This window comes from Prinia subflava, chromosome 1 (genome assembly GCF_021018805.1).
Source record: "Prinia subflava isolate CZ2003 ecotype Zambia chromosome 1, Cam_Psub_1.2, whole genome shotgun sequence".
NCBI classification, from domain to species: Eukaryota; Metazoa; Chordata; class Aves; order Passeriformes; family Cisticolidae; genus Prinia; species Prinia subflava.
This window is the reverse complement of record NC_086247.1, coordinates 152,814,641-152,839,265: the sequence shown is the minus strand read 5'-3', so window position 1 is coordinate 152,839,265 and position 24,625 is coordinate 152,814,641. Positions and strand designations below refer to the sequence as shown.

The 24,625-nt window shown below is 57.8% G+C and overlaps 2 protein-coding genes across 2 annotated transcripts in view; one reads left to right on the top strand and one right to left on the bottom strand.

The window, feature by feature from the left end:
* Positions 1-12,481, top strand: part of SETD2 (SET domain containing 2, histone lysine methyltransferase) — a 52,480-nt gene extending 39,999 nt beyond the window's left edge. The window contains exons 15-21 of the mRNA XM_063417597.1: positions 966-1,650; positions 2,597-2,731; positions 3,424-3,563; positions 4,509-4,620; positions 9,032-9,112; positions 9,501-9,602; positions 12,058-12,481. Of these exons, the coding sequence (XP_063273667.1) occupies positions 966-1,650; positions 2,597-2,731; positions 3,424-3,563; positions 4,509-4,620; positions 9,032-9,112; positions 9,501-9,602; positions 12,058-12,219 (1,417 nt within the window). The 3' untranslated portion in view covers positions 12,220-12,481. The remainder of the gene's footprint in view (positions 1-965; positions 1,651-2,596; positions 2,732-3,423; positions 3,564-4,508; positions 4,621-9,031; positions 9,113-9,500; positions 9,603-12,057) is intronic.
* Positions 12,482-12,562: 81 nt separating this feature from the next.
* On the bottom strand, positions 12,563-17,683 carry LOC134561061 (death domain-containing membrane protein NRADD-like). Its single transcript, XM_063417680.1, has 7 exons — positions 17,653-17,683; positions 17,208-17,496; positions 15,848-15,932; positions 15,696-15,755; positions 14,884-15,034; positions 14,690-14,793; positions 12,563-13,814 (listed from the first exon to the last, which is right to left on the bottom strand). Exons 2-7 carry the CDS (start codon positions 17,250-17,252, stop codon positions 13,693-13,695), a joined length of 567 nt encoding a protein of 188 aa, XP_063273750.1. The 5' UTR covers positions 17,253-17,496; positions 17,653-17,683; the 3' UTR covers positions 12,563-13,692.
* Positions 17,684-24,625: the final 6,942 nt, after the last annotated feature.

The following is a 24,625-nucleotide window of genomic DNA, read 5'->3' as shown; positions in this document are numbered from 1 at the left end:
AGAATATCCTGGATGCTTTGTAGAATCCATTATATTAAGGCTGCAAAGCATTTTTCCTTGTAATCCCTGTTTTACCACACTCATAACGTCTGGAAATATCCATCTTTGATCTGAAATTTTCCTTGGTTGGGCTTTGATCAAAGTCCTTAGGCTTTTTTTCCCCCCTCCTTCTTTAATTCCCTGGAAAAATCCCTCCAGCTGCTACGTGTTTTGGGATGAGAACTCTTAAGGAATTAAAAAAACCCATCCACACCATTATTTTTTGAAGCCGAAGCTGCGGTCTGGGAACGAGCAGAATTCCAAACAGGAACGTGCTGCCTGTGATTCCCTTGTTCTTTGCCGTGTCTGCAGCTCCCATCCGGGGGTTCTGGACTGGAAAATGGAATTCTCACCCCAGCACTGGAATCTGGTGGGGAAGGTGCTGCGCTGTGAGCTGCTCCTGTTTGGGAGCCTCTTCCAAATTCCTTTTTGTCCTGCTTTGGGAAAAGCTGGCAGAGTGTTTCCAGCAGGGAAAACCCTGCGGATTGGGACCTTTCCTTGGCTTCTCTTGGAGGCGTTCCCTCCCTCCCCAGGTATCCCAGAGCAGCTCCTCCAGACTTCTGTGGCATCCTTGCATCTCCATCAGCGCCATCTGACATTGCCCAATCCGCTGGGATTGCTCATCCTCTGCCCTGTGGATGAGCAGGACCCGCGGGTGTTTCTCCCACGTTGGTCAAACAGCTGGAAAAAGGGGAATGTTTTTAGGAATTCAAATGTTTTTAGGAATTCAAATGTTTTTAGGAATTCAAATGTTTTTAGGAATTCAAATGCTTTTAGGAATTCAAATGTTTTTAGGAATTCAAATGCTTTTAGGAATTCAAATGTTTTTAGGGATTCACGCTGTTGTTGGGCACTCCAGGATTTCCCCTTTCGCTGCTGGAGCCCTGCAGCCCCCTGAGGCCTCTCTCGCTGCCCCTCTCTCCCAGGTACGACACCCCAGCCTCCTCCAAGAAGAAGGTGCGTCCCAAGGAGCGCCAGAAGCTCTCCACGGAGGAGCGCCGCAAGCTCTTCGAGCAGGAGGTGGCGCAGCGGGAGGCCCAGAAGCAGCAGCAGCAGCTCCAAAACCTGGGCATGGCGTCCCCGCTGCCCTACGACTCCCTGGGCTACGGCACGCCCCACCACAGCTTCCTGGGCTACCCGCCGGGCTACCCCATGCAGGCCTACGTGGACCCCAGCAACCCCAACGCGGGCAAGGTGCTGCTGCCCACGCCCAGCATGGACTCCATGTGCTCGCCGGCGGGCTACGAGCACTCCCAGACTCTGGTGGAGCCGGCGCTGGGCGCCGCGCCGGCCGTGCCCGTGGTGCAGCACGTGGCCGCCGCCGCCGCCGCCGCCGCCGTGGAGGTGGCGGCGCCGCCGTACGCGGCCGCCGGCGACGCCGCCGCGGGGCACCAGGAGGCCAACGTGGCCGTGGTGCCGGTGCCCGCGGCGGCCGGCGCCGTGCAGGGCCAGGGCTACGGCGTGTGGGAGTCGGGCCAGCAGCCCGTGGCGGTGCAGCAGCCCTACTCGCCCGCCCAGTCCCAGCCCGCCATCTACTACCAGGGCCAGGCCTGCCAGGCCGTCTACGGCGTGACCTCGCCCTACTCGCAGGCCACGGCGCCCATCGTGCAGGTAATTCCAGCCGGGAACGCCCGCGGGAGCGGGGGAAAACACACGGGTTACTCACGCCGGGCTCCTCTGGGTGGAGCATCCTCTTAGCTCTGCTCGGGGACTTGGTGCCCAAGGGCAGGAGAAAAGCACAGCCCAGGGGGTTTCTGTGTACAAACGGCAGAAATTAGGGAATCACGGAATCCTGGGATTTGGGGGTTGGAAGGAACCTTCAGGAGAATCCAGTTCCACCCCCTGCCGTGGCAGGGACAGCTTCTGTTATCCAGGATTGCTCCAAGGCCCATCCAACATGGCATTGGACATTCCAAGGGATGGGGATTATTGAGAACATCCAGGATTGGGAGTATTGATCACATCCAGGGATTTGGATATTGATCACATTCAGGCATTTGGGATATTGAGAACATCCAGGATTGGGGGTATTGATCACATTCAGGATTGGGGATATTGATCACATTCAGGCATTTGGGATATTGAGAACATCCAGGACTGGGGATATTGATCACATTCAGGGATTTGGGATATTGAGAACATCCAGGACTGGGGATATTGAGAACATTCAGGGATGATGATTCCATAGTTTTTTGGGCCAATCAGGAATTTGCGACTTGCAGGAATATTTTGGCTTTTTGACTGTTGAAGGGAGATTTGTGGATAAAAGCTGAGTAAGTGAGTGAAACGTGGATGTGGGAACTCAGCTTCCACTGGCTTTTGGAAGCAGAGTCTGGAGCTACCAGAATTAATTACGTTACAAAAATCTGTGGGTAATGTTAGGAAGGAATTCCTGGCTGGGAGGGTGGGGAGGGGCTGGAATACCCAGAGAAGCTGTGGCTGCCCCTGGATCCCTGGAGGTGTCCAAGGCCAGGCTGGACGGGGCTTGGAGCAGCCTGCTCTGGTGGAAGCTCAGAGGTTTTTTGGGAGCAGCAGCTGAGTGTGGTGCCTGTTGCAGAGCTATGCCCAGCCAGGCCTGCAGTACATCCAGGGCCAGCAGATCTACACGGCGCATCCGCAGGGAGTGATCGTGCAGCCGCCCGCCGCCGTCACCACCATCGTGACAGCCGGGCAGCCCCAGGCCATCCAGCAGGTGAGGGCTGGGGAGAGAGGGAGGGAGGGAGGGATGGATGGAGGGATGGATGGAGGGAGGGATGGATGGATGGATGGATGGATGGATGGATGGATGGATGGATGGATGGAGGGATGGATGGAGGGATGGAGGGAGGGATGGATGGATGGATGGATGGATGGAGGGAGGGATGGATGGAGGGATGGATGGATGGATGGATGGATGGAGGGATGGAGGGAGGGATGGAGGGAGGGATGGAGGGATGGAGGGAGGGATGGATGGATGGATGGATGGAGGGATGGAGGGATGGAGGGATGGATGGAGGGATGGAGGGATGGAGGGATGGATGGAGGGATGGAGGGATGGAGGGATGGAGGGATGGATGGAGGGATGGAGGGAGGGATGGAGGGAGGGATGGAGGGATGGATGGAGGGATGGATGGATGCATGGATGGAGGGATGGATGGAGGGATGGATGGAGGGATGGATGGAGGGATGATGGATGGAGGGATGGATGGAGGGATGGATGGAGGGATGGATGGATGGATGGATGGAGGGATGGATGGATGGATGGATTTGGGATGGATGGATGGATGGATGGAAGGATGGATGAAGGGATGCATGCATGGATGGATGGAGGGATGTGGAGGGTTTTCCCGTGGGATAAAGAGCTGCCTCACAACTTTCTCTCCATCCCTGCCGTGCCGTTTGCAGCCAGAGCTGGTGGTCACCAACAACCTCCTGGATCTGCCTCCGCCTTCCCCTCCCAAACCCAAAACCATCGTCCTCCCTCCCAACTGGAAAACGGCCCGGGATCCCGAGGGAAAGATCTACTACTACCACGTGGTCACCAGGTGGGTGTGGGCATGGCTGGCCCCTGTCCCCAAGTGCCACATCCGCAGGGCTTTGGGATCTCTGGGATGGGCACTCCAACCCTCTCCATGAAGGAGTTTTCCCAGTCTCCAACCTGAACATCCCCTGGCACAACCTGGGGCCATTCCCTCTTGTCCTGTCGCTTGTTTTTTGGGAGAAGAGCCCAGCTCCCACCTCCATAGGAGGAAACATGATTTTCCCGATGTTTTTCCTACGCCTTTCCCATCAGTTTTGGAAACAACCAGGTTTTGGATCAATCCTTGTGAATTCACCTGAAATTAAAATGAAATTTAAGCTTCTAAAAAGGACTTGTTTTAAATTTCCAACCCCATGGGAGGTGTGGATAGGGATCCACCTCTGAAGGGAGGAATATTTTCTTCCGTATCCATTCCCTGCTGTCAGTTCTTGTTCCTGGCACACATTTCCCTGCATCCATGAATCTTTTCCATCTCCCTTCTGGATTCCTCCCGGCTCCCTGGCACACAGCAGAGCAGGAGACCTTCGAACACCTGGAATTCAAACCAGTGGAGCAGGAATTGGTGAACTGTGTTGTGTGGAAGTCTCGGGATGGGATGAGGAGACCCAAGGGAGCCTTGGTGGAGGCCGAGCCTTCCCTGGGCTCTTGGGATGTTCCCACCTTTCCATGCTGGGAATTCCATCCCGGTGATGAACATCCCTTGATCCCACTGTATCACTGTGGTAGAAAACGGTGCAGATTCCCTTTTTTAACTTCTTCCTGCTTGGTTTGAACCTCCTCCAGCTTAGAAATCCTCACACTCATCGTCAGGAGCGCGATGAGGCCGTGAATTCCGTGTGCCAGGAATTCCGACGGCCGATGGAATCTGGATGTCCCAGCCCATGGGGTGACCCCTGAGCAGGTCCCAGTCCCCCGAGGAGGTGACAATGACCTGTCCTCCTTCCTGCAGACAAACCCAGTGGGACCCTCCCACCTGGGACAGCCCCGGCGACGAGGCCAGCCTGGAGCACGAGGCCGAGATGGACCTGGGCACCCCCACGTACGACGAGAACCCCATGAAGGTGAGGGGGGACAGTCCTTGGGATGGAGCTGGGAGGGGGCAGGGGGACACGAGTGACCCCAAATCCCGTGGGATGGCACCACTGGCATCACTCGGGGCTCGGCTGTGCTCACGTGAACTCCGGACTTCCCTGGAGTTCTGCCCTGGATTCCAGCCTGGCCAGAAAAATGGGAATGAGGGGGAATAACACTGAAAAAGGACAAACTAAGGGTGTCGCTCAGGAGCCTTTCCATACCTTTCTGAGTCCTTAAAAAGCTGGATAAAATTCATGGAAAGAAAGGAATCCGTTCTCCCTGGGAATGCTCCCACATTTCCAGGATTTTCCTGGAGGTGTTGCCCATCCTGCAGCACCCAGGAACTCATCCCACGTGGCTGCTGTTGCCTTTCCATGTGCTACCAGCATCCCAAGGGTTAATCCCATTCCTGGAACGCCTCCGAGGGCTCCAGCCAGGAATCCTGGCGAGTTCACTCCGACAAATATTTATCTCCCTGCAAAAAAGCTAATTGGAAAATGAGCTCAGAGCTGGCACTCCCTGCTCAGCCAAGGGGCTGTTGCCTCCACAGAGAAATCCAGGGAAGCCTTTTCAAGGATTTTTATCCCTGGATCAGTGTCACATTTGTCCCATGACATTCCCTGATATTCCAGGATCTTGGGATTGCAAATATTGTTGAAGGATATTGGGATTGAGCAAGAAAATTGTGAATTGGAGGCTCTAAAGGGAGATTGGAAGCTGGAATAGCTGGGAAATGCATCCCTGTGGAGGGATGAGCTGAAGTTCAGTGGTGGAGAGCTTGGAACATCTCAGCTTGGGAATATTTGGGAACATCCCTGGGATGGGAGCAAGGTGCTGAGGAGAAGGTTGGGCTCCTCTGAGCGAGGAGACAGAGCTGTGCTGGTGCTCTCCAGGGAATTCCTGTGGAATTCTGAGGGTCTTGGTGCTGCCTGCACAGCAGAGGGTGCAGCAAGGGGAGGGGCTTCCGTAAATGTGGGTTTTATCCCATAAATTGGGATAAGGAGGAGCCGAGGTGATGCAAGGGCTTTGCCTCAGGCTGGACAGAACCAGCTGCTCCTTCCCGGTTTTGTTACTCACTCCAACCCCCAAATCCCCGAATTTCCCTGAATCCCTGAATCCCTCATTCCTAAATGAGCCGTGGCTCTGGCTGACCTCGGGCTGAGGTGGTTCCCACTCACTCCAGAGCTTTCATTCCTTTTCTTCTGGGCCAGGAGGGCCGGAAGGTCGGGTTTTTCCTGGCACTGAATTCCCGTGGTCGCAGCTCCTGCCTTCAAGGCTTCCACCCTGAAATTACAACCACATTCCTCGGATTTTTTACCCTCCTCCCCACCCCACACCTTTCCCAAATGGATTAAACCCACCCAGGAGGGATTAAACCCACCGGCACCGCGGCTCTGGCGCCCAACAGCTGCTGCTGCTATTCCCGGTGTTCCTGGGCCGGGAGGATTTTGATGGAAAGGCACAAGAGGAGTGGGAGGCCAGGGTCACTGTTCCCGTTAAAGCACACTCAAAATCCTTCTTTTCCCTTGGAAAAGGGCTTTCCTGAGGGAGTGGCCCAGCAGGAAGGCTGGCAGGGACACTGGGCTGGATGCTGAAGGTTTTGCATCCTGTTAGATGGAGAAAGTTGGGATTTGGGATGAGTTTGTCTCTGCCCATGGGTTCTCCATGGAAAGGCTGGTGTCAGTGGAGCAGATCCCAGCTGCTGGAAAGGAGAATCCCGGTCAGGCTCCTCCGGGTTTTCCTTGATCCCATCCCAGGCTGGTTTCCCCCCATCTTTGTGGCTCCTCCATTCCCAGAGGAATGTTCTCCTCCAGAGGCTGGAGAACAGGGACAGCTCCATTCTGGGGGTTTTCCTGTGTTAGTTTTCCTGGCAGCCTTTGGATTACGAGATTTCACTGAGGAGGGGTGAGGGAGGAAGGCCTCGAAGAAGAGGTTTTGATATTAAAATAAATAGAAAATAGAATTTTAGCCTGAAATCAGGAAGAATTGGCACAAGGAGGAGCTTGGAAATGGAGTTTTAGTTTCTCCTCCTCATCTTTCCCTGATAATTTTGATGTGGATTTTTTGCCCACATCCCACATGGAGAGGGGTTGGATGGGGAAGTGTGTGGGGCCAGAGAAGGATTTGGGGATGGAGAAGGGATTGGTGGAGAAGGATTGGGTGAAGGAGAAGGATTTTGGGATGGAGAAGGGACTGGTAGAGAAAGTTTTGAGGATGGAGAAAGAATTGGTGGAAAAGGATTTGGTGGTGAAGAAGGGAATGATGATGGAGAAGGATTTGGGGTGGAGAAGGGAATGATGATGGAGAAGGGATTGGTCATGGAGAAGGGTTTGGGGTGGAGAAGGGATTGATGATGGAGAAGAGTTTAGTGATGGAGAAGGATTTTGGGGATGGGGGAGGATTTCATGATGGAAAAGGGATTGGTAGTGGAGAAGGAATTTGGGGGTGGAGAAAGATTTGGGGTGGTGGAAGGGTTTGGGAAGGTTGAAAGGTTTGGGAATGAGGAGGGGTTTGGAAGGGTTTGGAAAGGTTTGGGAATGAGGAGGGGTTTGGAAGGGTTTGGAAAGGTTTGGGAAGGTTTGGGAATGAGGAGGGGTTTGGAAGGGTTTGGAAAGGTTTGGGAAGGTTTGGGAATGAGGAGGGGTTTGGAAGGCTTTGGAAAGGTTTGGGAATGAGGAGGGGTTTGGAAGCGTTTGAGAATGTTTGGGAATGAGGAGGGGTTTGGAAGGCTTTGGGAAGGTTTGGGAAGGTTTGGGAATGCCGAGGGCTTTGGGAAGGTTTGGGAAGGTTTGGGAATGAGGAGGGCTGTGCCGATGGAGCGCCGCAGGCTCTGGAGCCGGAGCCATCCGCAGCCATCCCCATCTGCTCCCCATTCCCGGCCGTTTGAAGTGGCAGCCGAGCCTGGGGCCGGAGCAGCAGCTTTGATGTCCCTGCTGGGCCGGGCCTGGCCATAAACCCTCCCTGGATTTACACCCTGTCCCCCGCTCCCGGGGTTTGCAGCTCTGCCCTCCAGCCAGGCACATTTTCAGGGATTGAAAGGGATTTCTTTCCCTGCTTTTTTCAGTGTTAAATACTTGTACAAAGTGGGATTTTTTTAATTAAAAGAAATATTGGGACATCATCAAAGAGCAGAAGGAGAGGGGAAACCTCCCCTGGCTCTCCAAACCTTTCACAAATCCTTTTGCTCTTCCCGTCCTTGCAATCCCAGTTGGGATGCCCTGGATCCCAGAGCTCTCCCAGAACACGGTGCTGGTGCAGGGATGCTGCTTTCCCCCCCTGGGCTCCAGGGATGTGGCAGAGCCGGGGATGGGAGTGTGTGGGAGGTGGGTGTGGATCCAGCACGAAGGGATGGGCTCCGGGATGCAGCTGGAGCGGATTCGACTCCGTCACTAAATCAGGGATCGGTGCTCAGGGAAGCAGCCAGAAATGCCGAGAAAATTCCCTTTATCCTGGCTGGAGCTAAAGATAATCCTTGTGAATGCTTGTGGGGGGCCCCAGCCCTGGCAGGGAATTCCTGAGGGAAAATCCATCGCCACAGGGCTTGCTCCCACTATGGACCAGCCCCAGGACCCACTGCTGCTCTTTTCCCAGCTTTTTTTCCAAAGGAAACAAGAGCAAGGAGTGGTCCCTGTGCCTCCCAGCCCAGGAGTGTGCTGGGAATTGTGCCAGGATTGGGCTGGGAAATGTGTTGGGACCAAGCTGGGGAGTGCCAGGAGCGAGGCTGGGAAATGCTGGGAGTGGGCTGGGGACCGTGCTGGGATCAGACTGGGAATTGTGCCTGGATTGGGGCGAGGAGCGTGCCGGCATCGGGATGGGGAGCTCTGGGACTGGGCTGGGAAATGCCTGCCTTGGGGTGGGGAGCATTCCAGGACTGGGCTGGGAAGAGCACCAGGAATGAGCTGGGAATTGTGCCTGGATCGGGCTGGGAAGTTCACTGGGATGAACTGGGAAGCTCACCTGGAAGTTCACCAGGATTGAGCTGGGGAATGCACCAGGGAAAGTTTGCTGGGATAAGGCTGGGAAGAGCACCAGGAGTGGGCTGGGAGATCCCTGGTTTGGGGTGGGAGTGTGCTGGCATTTGTCTGGGAATTGGGCCTGGATCAGACCGGGAATGGTGCTGGCCTTGGGCTGGGAAGGGTGTTGAGAATGGACCTGGAATCTCATCAGGATTGGGCTGAGAAGCTCATTGGGATCAGGCTGGGAAGATCTGGGTTGGAATGGGGAGTGTGCTGGCATGGGCTGGGAATCTCCTGGGAAGGGGCTGGAATCCCCCTGGGAAGGGGCTGGAATCCCCTGGGAATGTCTGGAAGCCATGGTGCCCATCAGGCGGTGGCCCAGGGGCGCTGTCCCCAGGGTGGCACCAGGGACGCGCTGCCATCCCTGCGTTCCCCTCTCCAGTCTTCCAAGAAGCCCAAGACGGCGGAGGCGGACACGTCCAGCGAGCTGGCCAAGAAGAGCAAGGAGGTGTTCAGGAAAGAGGTGAGGGATCCCGGGATCCATGGGATCAATGGGATGGGATCCATGGGATGGGATGGGATGGGATGGGATGGGATGGGATGGGATGGGATGGGATGGGATGGGATGGGATGGGATGGGATGGGATGGGATGGGATGGGATGGGATGGGATGGGATGGGATGGGATGGGATGGGATGGGATGGGATGGGATGGGATGGGATGGGATGGGATGGGATGGGATGGGATGGGATGGGATGGGATGGGATGGGATCCATGGGATGGGATGGGATGGGATCCAAGGGATGGGATGGGATGGGATGGGATAATGGGATGGGATCCATGGGATGGGATCCATGGGATGGGATGGGATGGTGGGAGCAGGGAGCAGGAGCCAGCGCTGTCTCCCGCAGATGTCCCAGTTCATCGTGCAGTGCCTGAATCCCTACCGGAAGCCCGACTGCAAGGTGGGCCGGATCACCACCACCGAGGACTTCAAACACCTGGCACGAAAGGTGGGAATGTGGGAATGTGGGAATGGGGGAATGTGGGAGTGTGGGAATGCACGGGGACACGGGGACACAGCGGGTACAGGGACACACGGGTGCAGAACACGGGGACTTGGAGGGTACAGGGACAGGGGATACAAGGACTTGGGAACACGAAGAGTACGGGAACGGGGGGACATGGATACAGACACAGGGACATGGGGACATGGGGACATGGATACAGAGACACAGAAACATGGGGACATGGATACAGGGACATGGGGACATGGATACAGAGACACAGAAACATGGGGGCATGGATACAGAGACACAGGGACATGGGGACATGGGCTCAGAGACACAGGGACATGGGGACATGGATACAGAGACAGGGACATGGGGACATGGGGACATGGGGACATGGATACAGAGACACAGGGACATGGGGACATGGGCTCAGAGACACAGGGACATGGGGACATGGATACATCCAGGACATGGGGACAGGGACATGGGGACACCCAGGACATGGGGACATGGATACAGAGACACAGGGACATGGGCACACACAGGACATGGTCACATGGATACAGCCATGGGGACATGGTCACACCCAGGGTACGGGGACATGGGGACACACAGGGACATGGGAACTTGGATGCAGGGACATGGGGACACAGGGACAGGAATGTGGGGACATTGGGTACAGGGACTTGGGGACACGGTCGTGCTGAAAGATGAGGACACGGACACGGGGGTAATGGACACAGGGTACAGGGACATGGAATGTGGGGCTTGGGGACATGGAGAGTGCAGGTTCATTGGAGTGTGGGAAGTGGGGACATGGGGTACAGGGACACAACTGTGGGGACATGGGGACACAGGATAGAGGGGTATGGGGACACAGGGACATGGGGTTCAAGGAGCTGGGAACATGAGGGGTATGGGAACTTGGGAATACAGAGACACAGGGATAAAGGACATGGGGACACAAAGGGTACAGGGACATGAGGACATGGGGATAAAGGACATGGGGACACGTGGACAGTAGGGTATGGGGACAAAGGGACACAGGGATGTGGGACATGGGGACATGGGGACACAGGGACAGTGGGGTATGGGGACATGGGGACAAAGGGATGGCCCCAGGAAATGGGATCGTGTCACTCCAGCTGCCTCCAGCTCCTTGCAGGATGAGGGACGGGAAGGAGAAATGGTGGGGGGATATTGGGAGAGCAACAGGAAATATTTGGGGAATATTTGGGGAATATTTGGGGAATAACAGGAGAGATTTGGGCAATAATACAACAGCAGCTCAGGGAATATTTGGGGAGTTACAGGGAATAATTTGGGAATAACTGATAAATATTATGGAGGAATAATAGGAAATATTTAGGGAATATTTGGGGAATAACAGGAAATATTTGGGGAATATCTGGGCAATAATGGGAGAATAATTTAGGGAATATTTGGGAATAACAGGAAATATTTGAGGGATAATTGCAAATATCGGCACAACAGTACCAAATATTTAGGGAATATTTGGGAAATAATAGCAAATTGAATATTGGGAATGATTTGGAGAATATTTGGGAAGTAATAGAAAAATAATTTAGGGAGTAATAGGGAATAGTTAGGGAAGAATGGGAAATATTTGAGGAGTTAGAGGAAAATAGCTTGGGAATGTTAGGAAAATACAGCAGATATTTGGGGAACAATACCAAATACTTAGGGAATATTTAGGGAATATTTGAGGAATATTTGGGGAATATTTAGGGAATGTTTAATGAATATTTGAGGAATGTTTAGGGAATATTTGAGGAATATTTGGGGAATATATAGGGAATATTTGAGAAATGTTTGTGGGATATTTGGGGATTGTTTGGGGAATATTTAGGGAATATTCGGGGAATAATAGGAAAATAGCTTGAGAATGTTTGGAAAATAAGAGCAAATATTGGAGGAACACTACCAAATATTTCAGGAATATTTAGGGAACATTTGAGGAATATTTGGGGAATATTTGGGCAATAATAAAACAATATCTTGGGCAATATTTGGGGAATAATACAGTAATAGCTTGGGCAATATCTGGAAATAACAGGGAGTAGTTGGGGAATAATAGGAAAATAGTTTGGGAATGTTTGGAAAATAGAGCAGATATTGGGAGAACAACACCAAATATTTTGAAGTATTTGGGGAATGTTTAGAGAATATTTGGGGAATATTTAGGGAATATTTAAGGAATAATTGCAGAATATTTAAGAAATATTTGGGGAATATTTAAGGAGTATTTGAGGAATATTTAGGGAATATTTGGGGATTAACATGACAGCGGCTCCGCGAATATTTGCAAATAAGAGGAAATATTTGGGAAGTAGAGCACAGTAGCTTGGGGCATGCCCAGTCCTGGGCTGGGTGGGAATTCCGGCACTGACTCCGGCATTCCCGCCCTATTCCCGCCCCATTCCCTCTCCCACAGCTGACCCACGGCGTGATGAACAAGGAGCTCAAGTACTGCAAGAACCCCGAGGACCTGGAGTGCAACGAGAACGTCAAGCACAAGACCAAGGAGTACATCAAGAAGTACATGCAGAAATTCGGGATCCTCTACAAGCCCAAGGAGGACACGGAGCTGGAATAGCGACCCCCGGCCCTTCCGAACCACCAACCTGTGAATTTATTATTATTATTATTATTATTAATTATTATTATTATTATGACGACGATGGATTTTTTGGGGTTTTTTTTTTTAAGGAAATCAAACTTGGTCGCCGTGGTTGAGCCGGGCTTTCCCGAGCCCGCCTTTGCTGAGCCAGGCTTTCCTGAGCCCGGCTTTCCCGGCACCGCTCCCGAGCTCTGTATTATATTTTAACCTATATGTGAATATATTGAGAATAATTTGCTTTTTTCCCCGTTGCTTTCAGCCCCAAACTTGCCCATCCCACGGGAATGTTCGACAGGAGACTTTGGGGGTTATTCCCGGATTTTTTTTTTGGTTTGTTTTTATTTTTTTTTTTGGTTGTTTCCTTGGTTTTTCTTTTCGGTTCTGCGAGGTTTCCTCCGTTTATTCCCTGTAAATACTGCGGATTTCTGGCCATGTTGATAAGATTGATTTTACTGCTTCGAGCATTTTACTTTATCCAATTTTTACGGAACTTTTTATGTAAAAAAAAAAAAAAAAAAAGAAAAAAAAAGGGGCAAAAAAAGAGAAAAAAATAAAAAATCAAAAGAAAAAAACCACAAAAACAAAACCAACCCCAAACCCCAAAACCAACGCTGGGTGGGGCCAAAAGGGGACCTGGCTTGGGATGTCCCCTCTCCCTTGGGGACCTCCTGCACCCTCAGCATTCCCAGGAATCTGAACTCCCTGGGAAGTTTGGGGTGACCTGGGAGCATTTTGGGGTTAAAAATGGCTTTTTCTGTCCCTGACGCCTCCTGCCTTGGGGGCTTTAAGGTGTCCCCTGCTGGGATGGGTGTGGGACACACGGACACTCCTGGGGACACGTGGGGACACGTGGGTGCCCAAGGACACAGGGACACCCGAGGGGTCACACACCCCTGGGGAAACAGGGGACACCTGGGGACACCCAGCCCGCCACGTCCCAGGGGTGCAGGGACACCCAAGGACACATCCTGGGGACAAAGGGACACTTGGGATACGTCCTAGGGACACACAAACCTCTGAGGGTGACAGACAGACACCCGAGGGGACTCATGGACAGCTGGGGACACTTGGGACACCCGAGGGGACATTCCAGGGACAAACGGACACCTGGGGACACCAGAGGCACAGGGATACCTGGGGACACTGGGACACCTGGAGGGACACATCCCGGGGACACCCAAGGGAGCATTCTGGGGACAAACAGGCACCCGGTGACACTGGGGACACCTGTGGGGACACACAGACACCCGAGGACACAAACCCTGGTGGCACCCAGTGACAGTTTAATGTCCCCACCAAAGGTCCCCGTCCCACCCCCTAGAATCCCTAAAAAAGTACAAAAGTCACATAAAAAATCCCCAGGAATCCAGCGGGAAGTGGGAGCAGCCACCGGCGCGGCTCCAGGGTGTCACACGGCACAGGTGGCATCCCCCGCTGTCCCCACGGGTGTCACACGGCGGAGGTGGCGTCCCCCGCTGTCCCCGGTGTCCCCGGGCCGCGCTCCAGGAGCCGCTCCAGCTCTCCCGGCTCCTCCTGGCGCCGCGGGGACAGCGCGGGGGCCTCGGGGGGCGCTGCGGGCAGGGGCGGGCTCAGCCCCCGGGACCGCCCCGGGACAGCGGGGCCGGGATGGGGCGGGACCGACCCCATCCGGGGCTCCGTGATGCCTTCCCATGGATCCCATCCCATCCCATGGATCCCATCCCATCCCATGGATCCCATCCCATCCCATGGATCCCATCCCACAGATCCCATCCCATCCCATGGATCCCATCCCACGGATCCCATCCCATCCCATGGATCCCATCCCATCATCCCATCCCATCCCATGGATCCCATCCCATCCCATGGATCCCATCCCATCCCATGGATCCCATCCCATCGTCCCATCCCACCCTACCCCATCCCATGGATCCCATCTCATCCCATGGATCCCATCTCATCCCATGGATCCCATCCCATGGATCCCATCCCATCCCATGGATCCCATCCCACCCCACCCCATCCCATGGATCCCATCCCATCCCGTAGATCCCATCCCATCCCATGGATCCCATCCCATCCCATGGATCCCATCCCATGGATCCCATCCCATCCCATGGATCCTATCCCATCCCATCCCATGGATTGGATCCCATCCCATCCCATGGATCCCATCCCAGCCCATCCCAAATTCTCAGGTGCCCCCAGACCCTGACTTTCCCTAAGCTGGATGTCCCCAAACCCGCGGATGTCCCCTAAATCCCCAGCTCTGCCTGTCCCCAAATCTCCCCAGGCCTGGGTGTCCCCAGACCTGCGGGTGCCCCCCAAATCACCCCAGGCCTGGGTGTCCCCAAATTCTGCGGGTGTCCCCTCAAATCCCCCCGGGGCAGGGTGTCCCCGGGTGCCACCCGCTCAGGCTGTCCCCAACCCCTGCTCAGGCTGTCCCCAAGCCCCCCCGGTCACTCACGGGCCTGGCTCCCCTCCAGGCCGCCGCTGTCCCCCCGCAGCTTCTCCGCGTCCCCCGCGTCCCGCGCTTTGTCCAGCTGCCGCTTCTTCCTGCAGGTGTCCCAGCTGGGGGGACACAGGGGACACTGGGGGACACCGGGGGACACTGGGGACACCAGGGGACACCAGGGGACACCGGGGTCCCCCCGCACTCACCACTTGAAGGCCACGTAGGCCAGCAGCCCCACGACGAGCGCGGCCAGGAGGGCGCAGTACAGGGGGATGATGTCCCCGGGGGGCTCCGGGGGTGGCACTGGTGGTGTCACCCGGGGCTCCCCCGGCGCTGGCGGGGTCCCCTCGGCCTCGTCTGTGGGAGCCCCAAAGAGGGAGGGGAGCGCTGACATTCCCGGGAATGCCAGCATTCCCCACTGTGCCTCAGTTTCCCCTTGGAGACTCCCCACCCCTGGGGTCTGGGGACACCTCCCCGGTCACCCCCTGAGGGATACGGGGGGGAAACTGAGGCACAAAAAGGGGAACGAGGGACAAAAAGGGAAACTGAGGCACAGAAAACGGGATGGGATAAAAAGGGGAAACTGAGGCACAAAAAGAGGGAATGAGGGACAAAAGGGGAAACTGAGGCACAAGAAGGAATGAGGTGAAAAAGGAAACTGAGGCAGGAAAAGGAGGAATGCGGGACAAAAAGGAAAACTGAGGCACGACACGAGGAAACTAAAGCAGGACATGGGGAAACTGAGGCACAAAAGGGGAAACTGAGGGGCGACGGGGGAAACTGAGGCAGGACAAGAGGAAATTAGGGAATGATGTGGGGAAACTGAGGCACGATGTAAGGACAGTGAAGCAGGACAGAGGAAACTGAGGCACAAAAAGGGGAAAGTGAAGAACTATGGCAGGAAACTGAGGCACGAAAGGGAAACTGAGGCACGAGAAGGGGAAATTAAGGAGTAACAAGGGGAAACTGAGGCTCGGAAGGGACACTGAGGCACAGAAGGGACACTGGTGCCACTCACGGGCGCAGGGCGGGCAGGGCGGGCACGGTTCCTCGGGCTCCTCCTCCGCGGGGCTCCGCGCTGCGGGTTTGGGGCGTTTTGGGGTTTTTGTGGTTTTTTGGGGTGGTTTTTGGGGGGCGTTGCTGGGTTCGGGGTGGGTTTGGGGCACTCACCGCGGGCACAGGGCGGGCAGCGGCTGTCGCAGGGCTCGGGGACATCGGGGGGACACGGGGGACACCCCCCGGGCCGCCCCGGCACCTGCGGGCACAGCGGGCAGCCTGCCTCAGTTTCCCCTGAATCCGCTCCCGCCAATTCCCGCCGGGACCGCCCCGAACCCGGGGAAAAGGGAGGGAAGGGGGATTGTAAAAATCAATAATGATGAGAAAAAGGGAAAGGGAGAAAAGCGGGGAAGGGAAACAAGGGAGGGAAATAAACGGAAAATAAACCTGAGATCAAAGGCTCCAAAACGGGAAGGGACGAAAGGAAAAGAACGAAATAAAAGGAAGAGAAAGGAAGGGAAAAGCTGAGCGAAATTAAAACGGGAGGGAGGAAAACAATGTGAAATAAAGGGGAAAAAAGGAAAATAACGTGAAATAAAGGAAAATAAAGGAAAACAACGTGAAATAAAGGGGAAAAAAGGAAAATAACGTAAAATAAAGGAAAATAATGTGAAATAAAAGAAAATAAAGCAAAAGAAAGGAAAATAATGTGAAATTAAAAAATCAAGGAAAAGAAAGGAAAACAACGTGAAATAAAGGGAAATAAAGGGAAATAAGTAAAGGAAAGTAAAGGAAAGTAAAGGAAAGTAAAGGAAAGTAAAGGAAAGTAAAGGAAAGTAAAGGAAAGTAAAGGAAAGTAAAGGAAAGTAAAATAGGATAAGATGAAATAAAACAGGGAAAATGAAATAAAAATTAAAAAGGAAAATAAAAAAATAAAAAAGGAAAATAAAGTGAAATTCAAAAAAGGAGAGTGAAGTAAAAGAGGAAAATGGAAAAAAAAAAAAAAAGGATGATAAAAATAATAGTTAAAAAATATAGAAAGGAAAATAAAAAGAAAATAAACCAGGAAAATAAAAGAAAATAAAGAGGGAAAAAAAAAAGGAGGAAAATGGAATGAAATGAAAGAAAAGGAACTGAACAGAAATGACCCAAATTTAACCGAACCAACCCCAAAAAACTTCAACAAAAGCCATGGAGCGAGGTGACCCGGGGGCAGCGGGAGACCCGGCCCGGTCCCAATCCCGTTCCAATCCCGTTCCAATTCCGGTCCCAGTCCCGGTCCAATCCCGGTCCCGTTCCCAGTCCCAGTCCCAATCCTGTTCCAATCCCGGTCCCGTTCCCAGTCCCAGTCCCAATCCTGTTCCAATCCCGTTCCCAGTCCCAGTCCCAATCCCGTTCCCGCCCGGTTCCCATCCCAATCCCGTTCCCGCCCGGTTCCCATCCCAATCCCGTTCCCGCCCGGTTCCCATCCCAATCCCGTTCCCGCCCGGTTTCCAGTCCCACTCCCGGTCCCGTCCCGGTCCCGTTCCCGCACCGGGCTCAGCAGCAGCAGCAGCAGCGGCACCGGGAGCGGCCGCATCGCCGGGACCGGCCCGGGACCCGCTCCGGGCCGGGCCGAACCGAGGCCGAGCGGCGCCGAACTGTTCCGAGCCGCCCCGAACCGCTTCGGCTCCGCCCGGTTCGGTCCCGTCCGGCACCGCTCGGCCCCACTTCGGCACCGCCGCGTCCCTGTTCGGTCTCGTTGGGTCCCGTTCGGCTCCAATGAGTCCCGGTTCGGCCCCGCTCGGCTCCGCTGGATCTCCGTTCGGCTCCTTTCGGTCCCGTTCGATCCCGGTTCGGCCCCGCTCGGTCCCGGTTCGGCCCCCCTCCTCCCCGCTCGGCTGCGTTCGGCCCCGGTTTGGCCCTGTTCGGTCCCGGTTCTTCCCCGGTTCGGCCCCGTTCGGCCCCGCTGGGTCCCGGTTCGGCCCCGCTGGGTCCCGGTTCGGCCCCGCTCGGGTCCCGGTTCGGCCCCGCTCGGCTCCTCTCGGCTCCTCTCGGCTCCTCTCGGCCGCCCCGTCGCGCCTGGGCCGGGCCGGACTGGGCGTGGCTCCCCCGGGCAGGGCCGGGCGGGGCGCGTTCCTATTGGCTGCGCGAGGCGTGAGGGGCGTGGCCACACCTGGAGCCCCGCCTCTCTCAGCTCCGAGGGTCGTAGGTTCGAGTCCCGCCCGGGGCTCGCTCATCAGGACGGGTCCGAACTGGGCCGGACCGGTCCGAACTGGGACCGAGGGCACCGAAGGGGCGATGTCACCCACTCCCCTCCATCTCCACCTCCCACGGCGCTTCCCCGTGGGAATAAGTGCCTGGAAGCAGGAAAAGCAGCTTTATTGAGCCCCAGTGTGCGTGCAGCACTTGGGGATGCGCAGGGTCTCAGCGTGAGCGCAGTGTCGGGGGAAGGACGTGGAGTGGGAATGAGGAGTGGGAGTGGGAATGGGGAGTGGGAATGGGAAGTGGGAGTGGGGAGTGAGAATGGGGAGTGGGAGTGTGTGCAGGGTGTGGGTGCAGGGTGTGGGTGCAGATTCTTGGTCCAGGGTCCGGGTGCGGGTGCACCCCCTGCATCTCCTCTCTCTCCTCTCTACCAGCCGCGCACGGGGCGCCAGAGCTCCACCACCTTCCCAGCATCGTGCACGAAGTACACGGGGTGCATGGCGGCCGTGGCACAGGCCTGTGACACAGGGGACATGGGGCTGGGACACAGGGCTGGGACACAGGGGACACTGCTGTGGCACAAACATGGGCCAAAGGGGACACTGAGCTGGGACACAGGGCTGGGACAGAGGGGACACAGCTGTGGCACAAACGTGGGACAGAGGGGACACAGCCTTGATGCAGGGCTGTGACAGAGGGAACACTGAGCTGTGACAGAGGGGACACCGCCGTGGCACAGGCCCGGGACACAGGGACACGCTGGTGGCACTCACGTGGAAGGGGATGAGCGCCAAGGTGCTTCCCAGCGGGAACTCCTCGAAGTCCAGCTGCCCGTCCACGGCCTCCACCTGCCCGTGCTCCTGGGTCAGCCCCACCAGCCTGCACAGGGGACACCGCCAGCTGTCACCCCCTGCCCCAGCCTGTCCCCCCGCCCCCCCGGCGGTGTCACCTGAGGCGGGGGTGGCCGTCGATGGCGGCGCAGCCCGCGGGGCCCCGCTGGCCGCCGTGCAGGCTCAGGGCGGCCCAGCCGCAGTCCAGCAGCAGCTGCCCGCGGTGGCGGTAGTGGCCGATGACCCTGGCCAGGACACGGATCGCCACCTCCTCGGGCCGGCACGAGCCCAGCTGCGTCTGCTGCAGGTCTGGGGGGGACACGGGGGCTCAGCCCAGCCCTGTCCCCCCCCCGGGGTCCCACCCGGCCCGTCCCGCTCACCGTAGAAGAGGTAATTGCCCGGGTGCACCTCGGTGAGCTGCGACATCTCCGGCACCGGGTGGCTGCAGGACGGGGTGGAGCCGATGGTGGCCTGGGGACACGGGACCCCCCTCCTGCCGCAGCCTGGGGACACACAGGGGTCACCCTCGGGGTGACTGGGGTGGGGGACGTCACCCCCAGGCGAGCAGAGGGTGGGTCTGTCACCCCTGGGCGCCGCCAGGAACAAGAGCAGAGGTGGGTTCTGTGCCTTTGGGTGCCCCAGATGTGCCAGGGAGCCCCCCCAATACTCAGAGGAGCCATCCAGATATGGCAGAGCCTCCCCCCCAGTGTGCCAGGGAGAACTCAAGGCGTGCTGGGGACACAGCCAGATGTGCCCAGGTGCCAGCCAGATGTGCCCGAAAGCCCCCTCAAAGACTCAGGGCTGGTGTGTGTCCCTCCAGATCCCCCCCAGATGTGGTAGGGCATCCTCCAGATGTGCCCAAGCATCCCCAGATGTGCCAGGGTTCCACCCGTATGAGCTGGACACCTCCCAGATGTTTTAAAGCACCCCCAGGTGTGGCTGAGCACCCCCAGATGTGCCGGAGACCTCCCCAAGGTGTGTGAGGGTGCCACCAGATGTGCCTGGGATCCCCTCAGCTGTGCCAGGCCATTCCCAGATGTGCCAGAACCCCCCCAGATGTGCCAGGGTGCCTCCAGTGGTGCCTGGGACCCCTCCCAGGTGTTTCTGGCCCCCCAGATGTGCCCGGGAGCCCCCCAGATTTTGGGGTCAGGGTGGGATCTGCACTTTCCCCACCACAACCCGGTGCTATCACGGGCTGGGCCAGGCCGGTGACCCCCGGGACTGTCCCCAGGTGGGCTCATCCCTGTCCCTGTCCCTGTCCCTGTCCCTGTCCCTGTCCCTGTCCCTGTCCCTGTCCCTGTCCCTGTCCCATCCCTGTCCCTGTCCCTGGGGGTCGCGGGTCCCTCCCCCTCTCCCAGCAGGAACCATCCGGCCGCAATTCCCGCAGGACGGGAACCCCGCCGGGATGAAAGGGTGGCGGGGAGGAGGGAGGGGACAGTGCCCCAGGTCACAGCCGCCACCGCGGCCACATCAAAGGCCGCCGGCGCCGCCGCCACCCCCCGGAGCCCCCCGGGGGGCTTTGAGGGCCCCTTTATGGGGGCGATTGGCCTTTACAGCCCAGAGCGGCCGCCCGGACCCTTCCTGTCCCCAACCCCGCCAGTCCCCGCCACTCACGCGGTGACGAACTCCAGCACGGCGGCCGTGGTGGCCCTGGCGATGGCCTGGACTGCCGCGGTGTCGCCGCAGCCGTAGGTGTTCCCGCAGTGCGCGTAGACCCCCACCAGTGTCACCAGCTCCGGGGACCCCTGGGCGATGGCGCGGGCCAGGGCCGGAGCCTCGGGGTCCGTGGGGCGGATCCCGGCTGGGGAGGGGACACGAGGGTGGCAGGGGGGGACACCGGGACATGGCCCCCACGGAGCATCCCGGCGGTGGGAGTGTGGGGATGGGGAGGAAGGGGGTGTGAAATTCCCCTCGTGGGGCTTTGGGACCACCTCGGCCGCGTTTTCCAGGCAGGGCTGGGAAAAATGGCCCTGGAGGGGCTGAGATGCTGCAGCGTGGCTGGGATGGAGGGTCTGGGGGCTTGGAGGGAAAAGGGGATCCCTCCCCATGGAACATCCTTAAATAACGAATTTGGGGCAGTTTAGATGCTCCATCATGGCTGGGATGCAGGATCTTTAGAGGGACAAGGGGATCCCTCCCAATGGGGCATCATTAAATAATAATTTTGGGGGGCTTTAGATCCTCCAACGTGGCTGGGATGGAAGATCTGGGGGCTTGGAGAGACAAGGGGACCCCTCCCCATGGAACATCATTAAATAACGAATTTGGGGCAGTTTAGATGCTCCAGCATGGTCGGGATGGAGGATGTGGGGGTTTGGATGCACATGGGGATTCCTCTCCATGGAACATCATTAAATAACGAATTTGGGGCAGTTTAGATGCTCCAGCATGGTCGGGATGGAGGATGTGGGGGTTTGGATGCACATGGGGATTCCTCTCCATGGAACATCCTGGAATAACAACTTTGGAGGGGCTTTAGATGCTCGATCATGGCTGGGATGCAGGATCTTTAGAGGGACAAGGGGACCCCTCCCGATGGAGCATCATTAAATAACAATTTCGGGGGGCTTTAGATGTTCCCTCAGGGTCGGGATGCAGGATCTGGGGGCTTGGCGGGACACAGGACATCATTCCCCGAGGAACATCCTTGGTTAACCACTTTTGGGTGTTTCAATGCCCCACCCTGGCTGAGCTGCCGGATCCGGGGGCGCTCCGATCACCCCACCCCCGGCCCATCCCTGATGAAACCCCCTCGGGACACGGCCCGTGGGGCTGGGGGCACCTACCCCGGCCATTCCCGCAGTCCAGCTTGAGCCAGACGAGCCAGCGCTTCCCGGCGGGCAGGGGGTTCTGGAGCAGCAGCTGCAGCCCCTGCGCGCTGTCCACCAGCACCTGGAACTGCTGCAGGCGCCGCGCCAGCTCCGCGCACTCGGCCAGGCGCCAGCGCGGCACCGGGAACGCGTAGAGGATGTCATCGAAACCCCCGGCCGCGAAGAACCGCGCCTCGGCCAGCGTGGAGACCACGATGCCCCGGCGGGTCCCGCCCGTGGCCAGCTCCGCCCCTTCCCTGGCCACCGGGAACGGGGAGGAGGAGGAGGGGATCATGGATTGAGGAGGAGGAGGATGAAGGAATCAGGGATTGAGGGAGGATGAGGAGGATGAAGGAATCAGGGATTGAGGAGGAGGATGAGGATGAAGGAATCAGGGATTGAGGAGGATGAAGGAATCAGGGATTGAGGAGGATGAGGAGGATGAAGGAATCAGGGATTGAGGAGGAGGATGAAGGAATCAGGGGACTGAGGAGGAGGGGGATGAGGGAATCGGATTCAGGGAAGAGGAGGAAGAGGATGAAGGGATCAGGGACTGAGGAGGAGGATGAAGGAATCAGGGACTGAGGAGGAGGAGGATGATAAGGGAGTCAGGGACTGAGGAGGAGGATGAAGGGATCAGGGATTGAGGAGGAGGATGAAGGGATCAGGGATTGAGGAGGAGGAGGATGATAAGGGAGTCAGGGACTGAGGAGGAGGATGAAGGAATCAGGGATTGAGGAGGATAAAGCAAAGGGAATCAGAGATTGAGGAGGAAGATGAGGGAATCAGGGATTGAGGAGGAAGATGAGGGAATCAGGGATCGAGGATGAAGGAATCAGGGATTGAGGAGGAGGAGGAGGGAATGCCCGGGAGGCACTGCAGGATGCTGAGGAGGTGCTGGGAGGGATTCTTGGAAGGTTCTGGGGGATTTGGGGTGCTGAAGGAGAGCTGGGGGATACTGAGGGGATGGGGAGGAACTGGGGGATACTGGGAGGGAGCTGGTGGTGGGTGGAGGAGATGCTGGAGGAGGATTTTGGGGTGAGGATGGGGAAGATGCTGAGGGGAAAACTGGCTGAGGGTTGAGGGGTATGGAGGGGACACAGAGGGATGGGGGGGACCCTGGGCAGACACTGGGTGGATACTGGGGGTACTGGGGGGCTCTGGGTGGATACTGGGGGTACTGGGTGGATACTGGGGTTGCTGAGATGGGACTGGGTGGACACTGGGTGGATACTGGGGGCACTGGGGGGCTCTGGGGTGGCACTGGGGTGACACTGAGTGGACACCGGAGGCTCTGGGTGACACTGGGTGGACACTGGAGGCTCTGGGTGACACTGGGTGGCACTGTGGGCTCTGGGGTGACACTGGGGGCTCTGGGGTGGCACTGGGTGGACACTGAGGGCTCTGGGTGGCACTGGGATGATACTGGGGGATCTGGGTGGCTCTGGGTGGCACTGGGGGCTCTGCGTGACACTAGGTGGACAGTGTGGGCTCTGGGGTGGCACTGGGGTGACACCGGGCGCTCTGAGTGGCACTGGGAGCTCTGGGTGGCACTGGGTGGACACTGGGGGCTCTGGGTGGCACTGAGGGTTCTGGAGTGGCACTGGGGTGGCACCGGGGGCTCTGGGGTGGTACTGGGTGGCACCGGGTGGCACCAGGGGCTCTGGGCTGACACCGGGGGTTCTGGGGTGACACTGAGGGCTCTGGGGTGACACCAGGGGCTCCGTGTGGCACTCACAGGGTTTTGTGTGTCTTGACGTGGGGCCGCAGGCGCAGCCCCAGCTCCCGGCAGCGCTCCCGCATCCTCTCGGCGTTGCGGCGCAGCGTGGCCCGATCCAGCAGCAGCGCCGGCGTGGGCAGCTGCTCCAGGGGGGCTCCCAGCCACGAGCTGGGGCGTGGGGAGGGCGTGAGCCCCCCAAAGCCCCCCAGCCCTCCCTGCCCGCCTGGCACCCGCCCCACGGCCCCCAGGGGCGAGCTGGGGGCGCCCGGCCCCGGTGGGACCCAGCGCTGGGGGGTTTGGGGTGGGGATGGCGCTGGGGCAGCCCCAGGGTGTCCCTTGTTCCTGGGGCACAGTCCGGGGGGTCCTGGGGTCAGGGGGGGCTGGGAATGGGGTATGGGAGCGGGAAAGGGAGGAGGGGGATGTGTGGGACACCTGGGACACCTGGGATACCTGGGACACCTGGAACAGGGACATCTGGGACATCTGGGACACCTGGGACAGGGACACCTGGGACAAAGATACATGGGACATCTGGGACACCTGGGACAGGGACACCTGGGACACCTGGGACACCTGGGACAGGGGCACCTGGGACACCTGGGACGGGGACACCTGGGACAAAGATACATGGGACATCTGGGACACCTGGGACACCTGGGACAAGGACGTTTGGGACATCTGAGACACCTGGGACAGGAACACCTGGGACACCTGGGACAGGAACACCTGGGACATCTGGGACACCTGGGACACCTGGGACACCTGGGACACCTCAGACAGGGACACCTGGGACAGGAACACCTGGGACATCTGGGACATCTGGGACACCTCGGACAGGGACACCTGGGACACCTGGGACTGGGTCACCTGGGATGGGGCCACGGGGCAGAGGGACACCTGGGACAGGGATTCCAGAAAAAAAGGACACTTTCTGTGGGGGAGGGAATCCTTGGGACAGGATGGCCGGAACTGGGTCACCTGGGATGGGGCCAAAAGCCGGGAACGGGGCCACGCGTCCGGCCTCCAGCGGGACGGGGACAGCCCCCAGCGCGACCCCGCTGCCACCCGGCCCGCGTCCCCTCCCGCCCTGCCCACCTGTCCGTGCGTCCGTCCATGGCTCTGTCCGGCCGCTCGGGCTGCTCCGTGTCCTCTGCCCCACGTGACGCGGTGGCACCGGCGCGGGGACAAGGGTCACCGCCAGCCGGGGGCCGCGCGGGGGCGGCGGGGACGGGCGGCCAGCCCGGGGACAGCGGGGACCGCACTGGGGACAGCGGGGACCGCTCGGGCGGCCAGCCCTGGGGACAGCCGGGGGACACGCGTGGGGGGCTGCTGGGGACACCCGGTCCCCCGGGACACGGGGGGACACCGTGCTGAGAGCCCCCGACTCACAACACGCGTGGAGAGCGGC

Excerpts from the sequence above, each read along its gene's own strand:
- LOC134561061 (XM_063417680.1), bottom strand. The coding sequence starts at position 17,252 with ATGCGGCCGCTCCCGGTGCCGCTGCTGCTGCTGCTGCTGAGCCCG. Across the intron at positions 15,933-17,207 it reads TGCTGCTGCTGCTGAGCCCG|GTGCCGGGGCGGCCCGGGGG; the intron begins GTGCGGGAACGG and ends CTGTGCCCGCAG. Across the intron at positions 15,035-15,695 it reads GCCCTGCCCGCCCTGCGCCC|ACGAGGCCGAGGGGACCCCG; the intron begins GTGAGTGGCACC and ends GGGCTCCCACAG.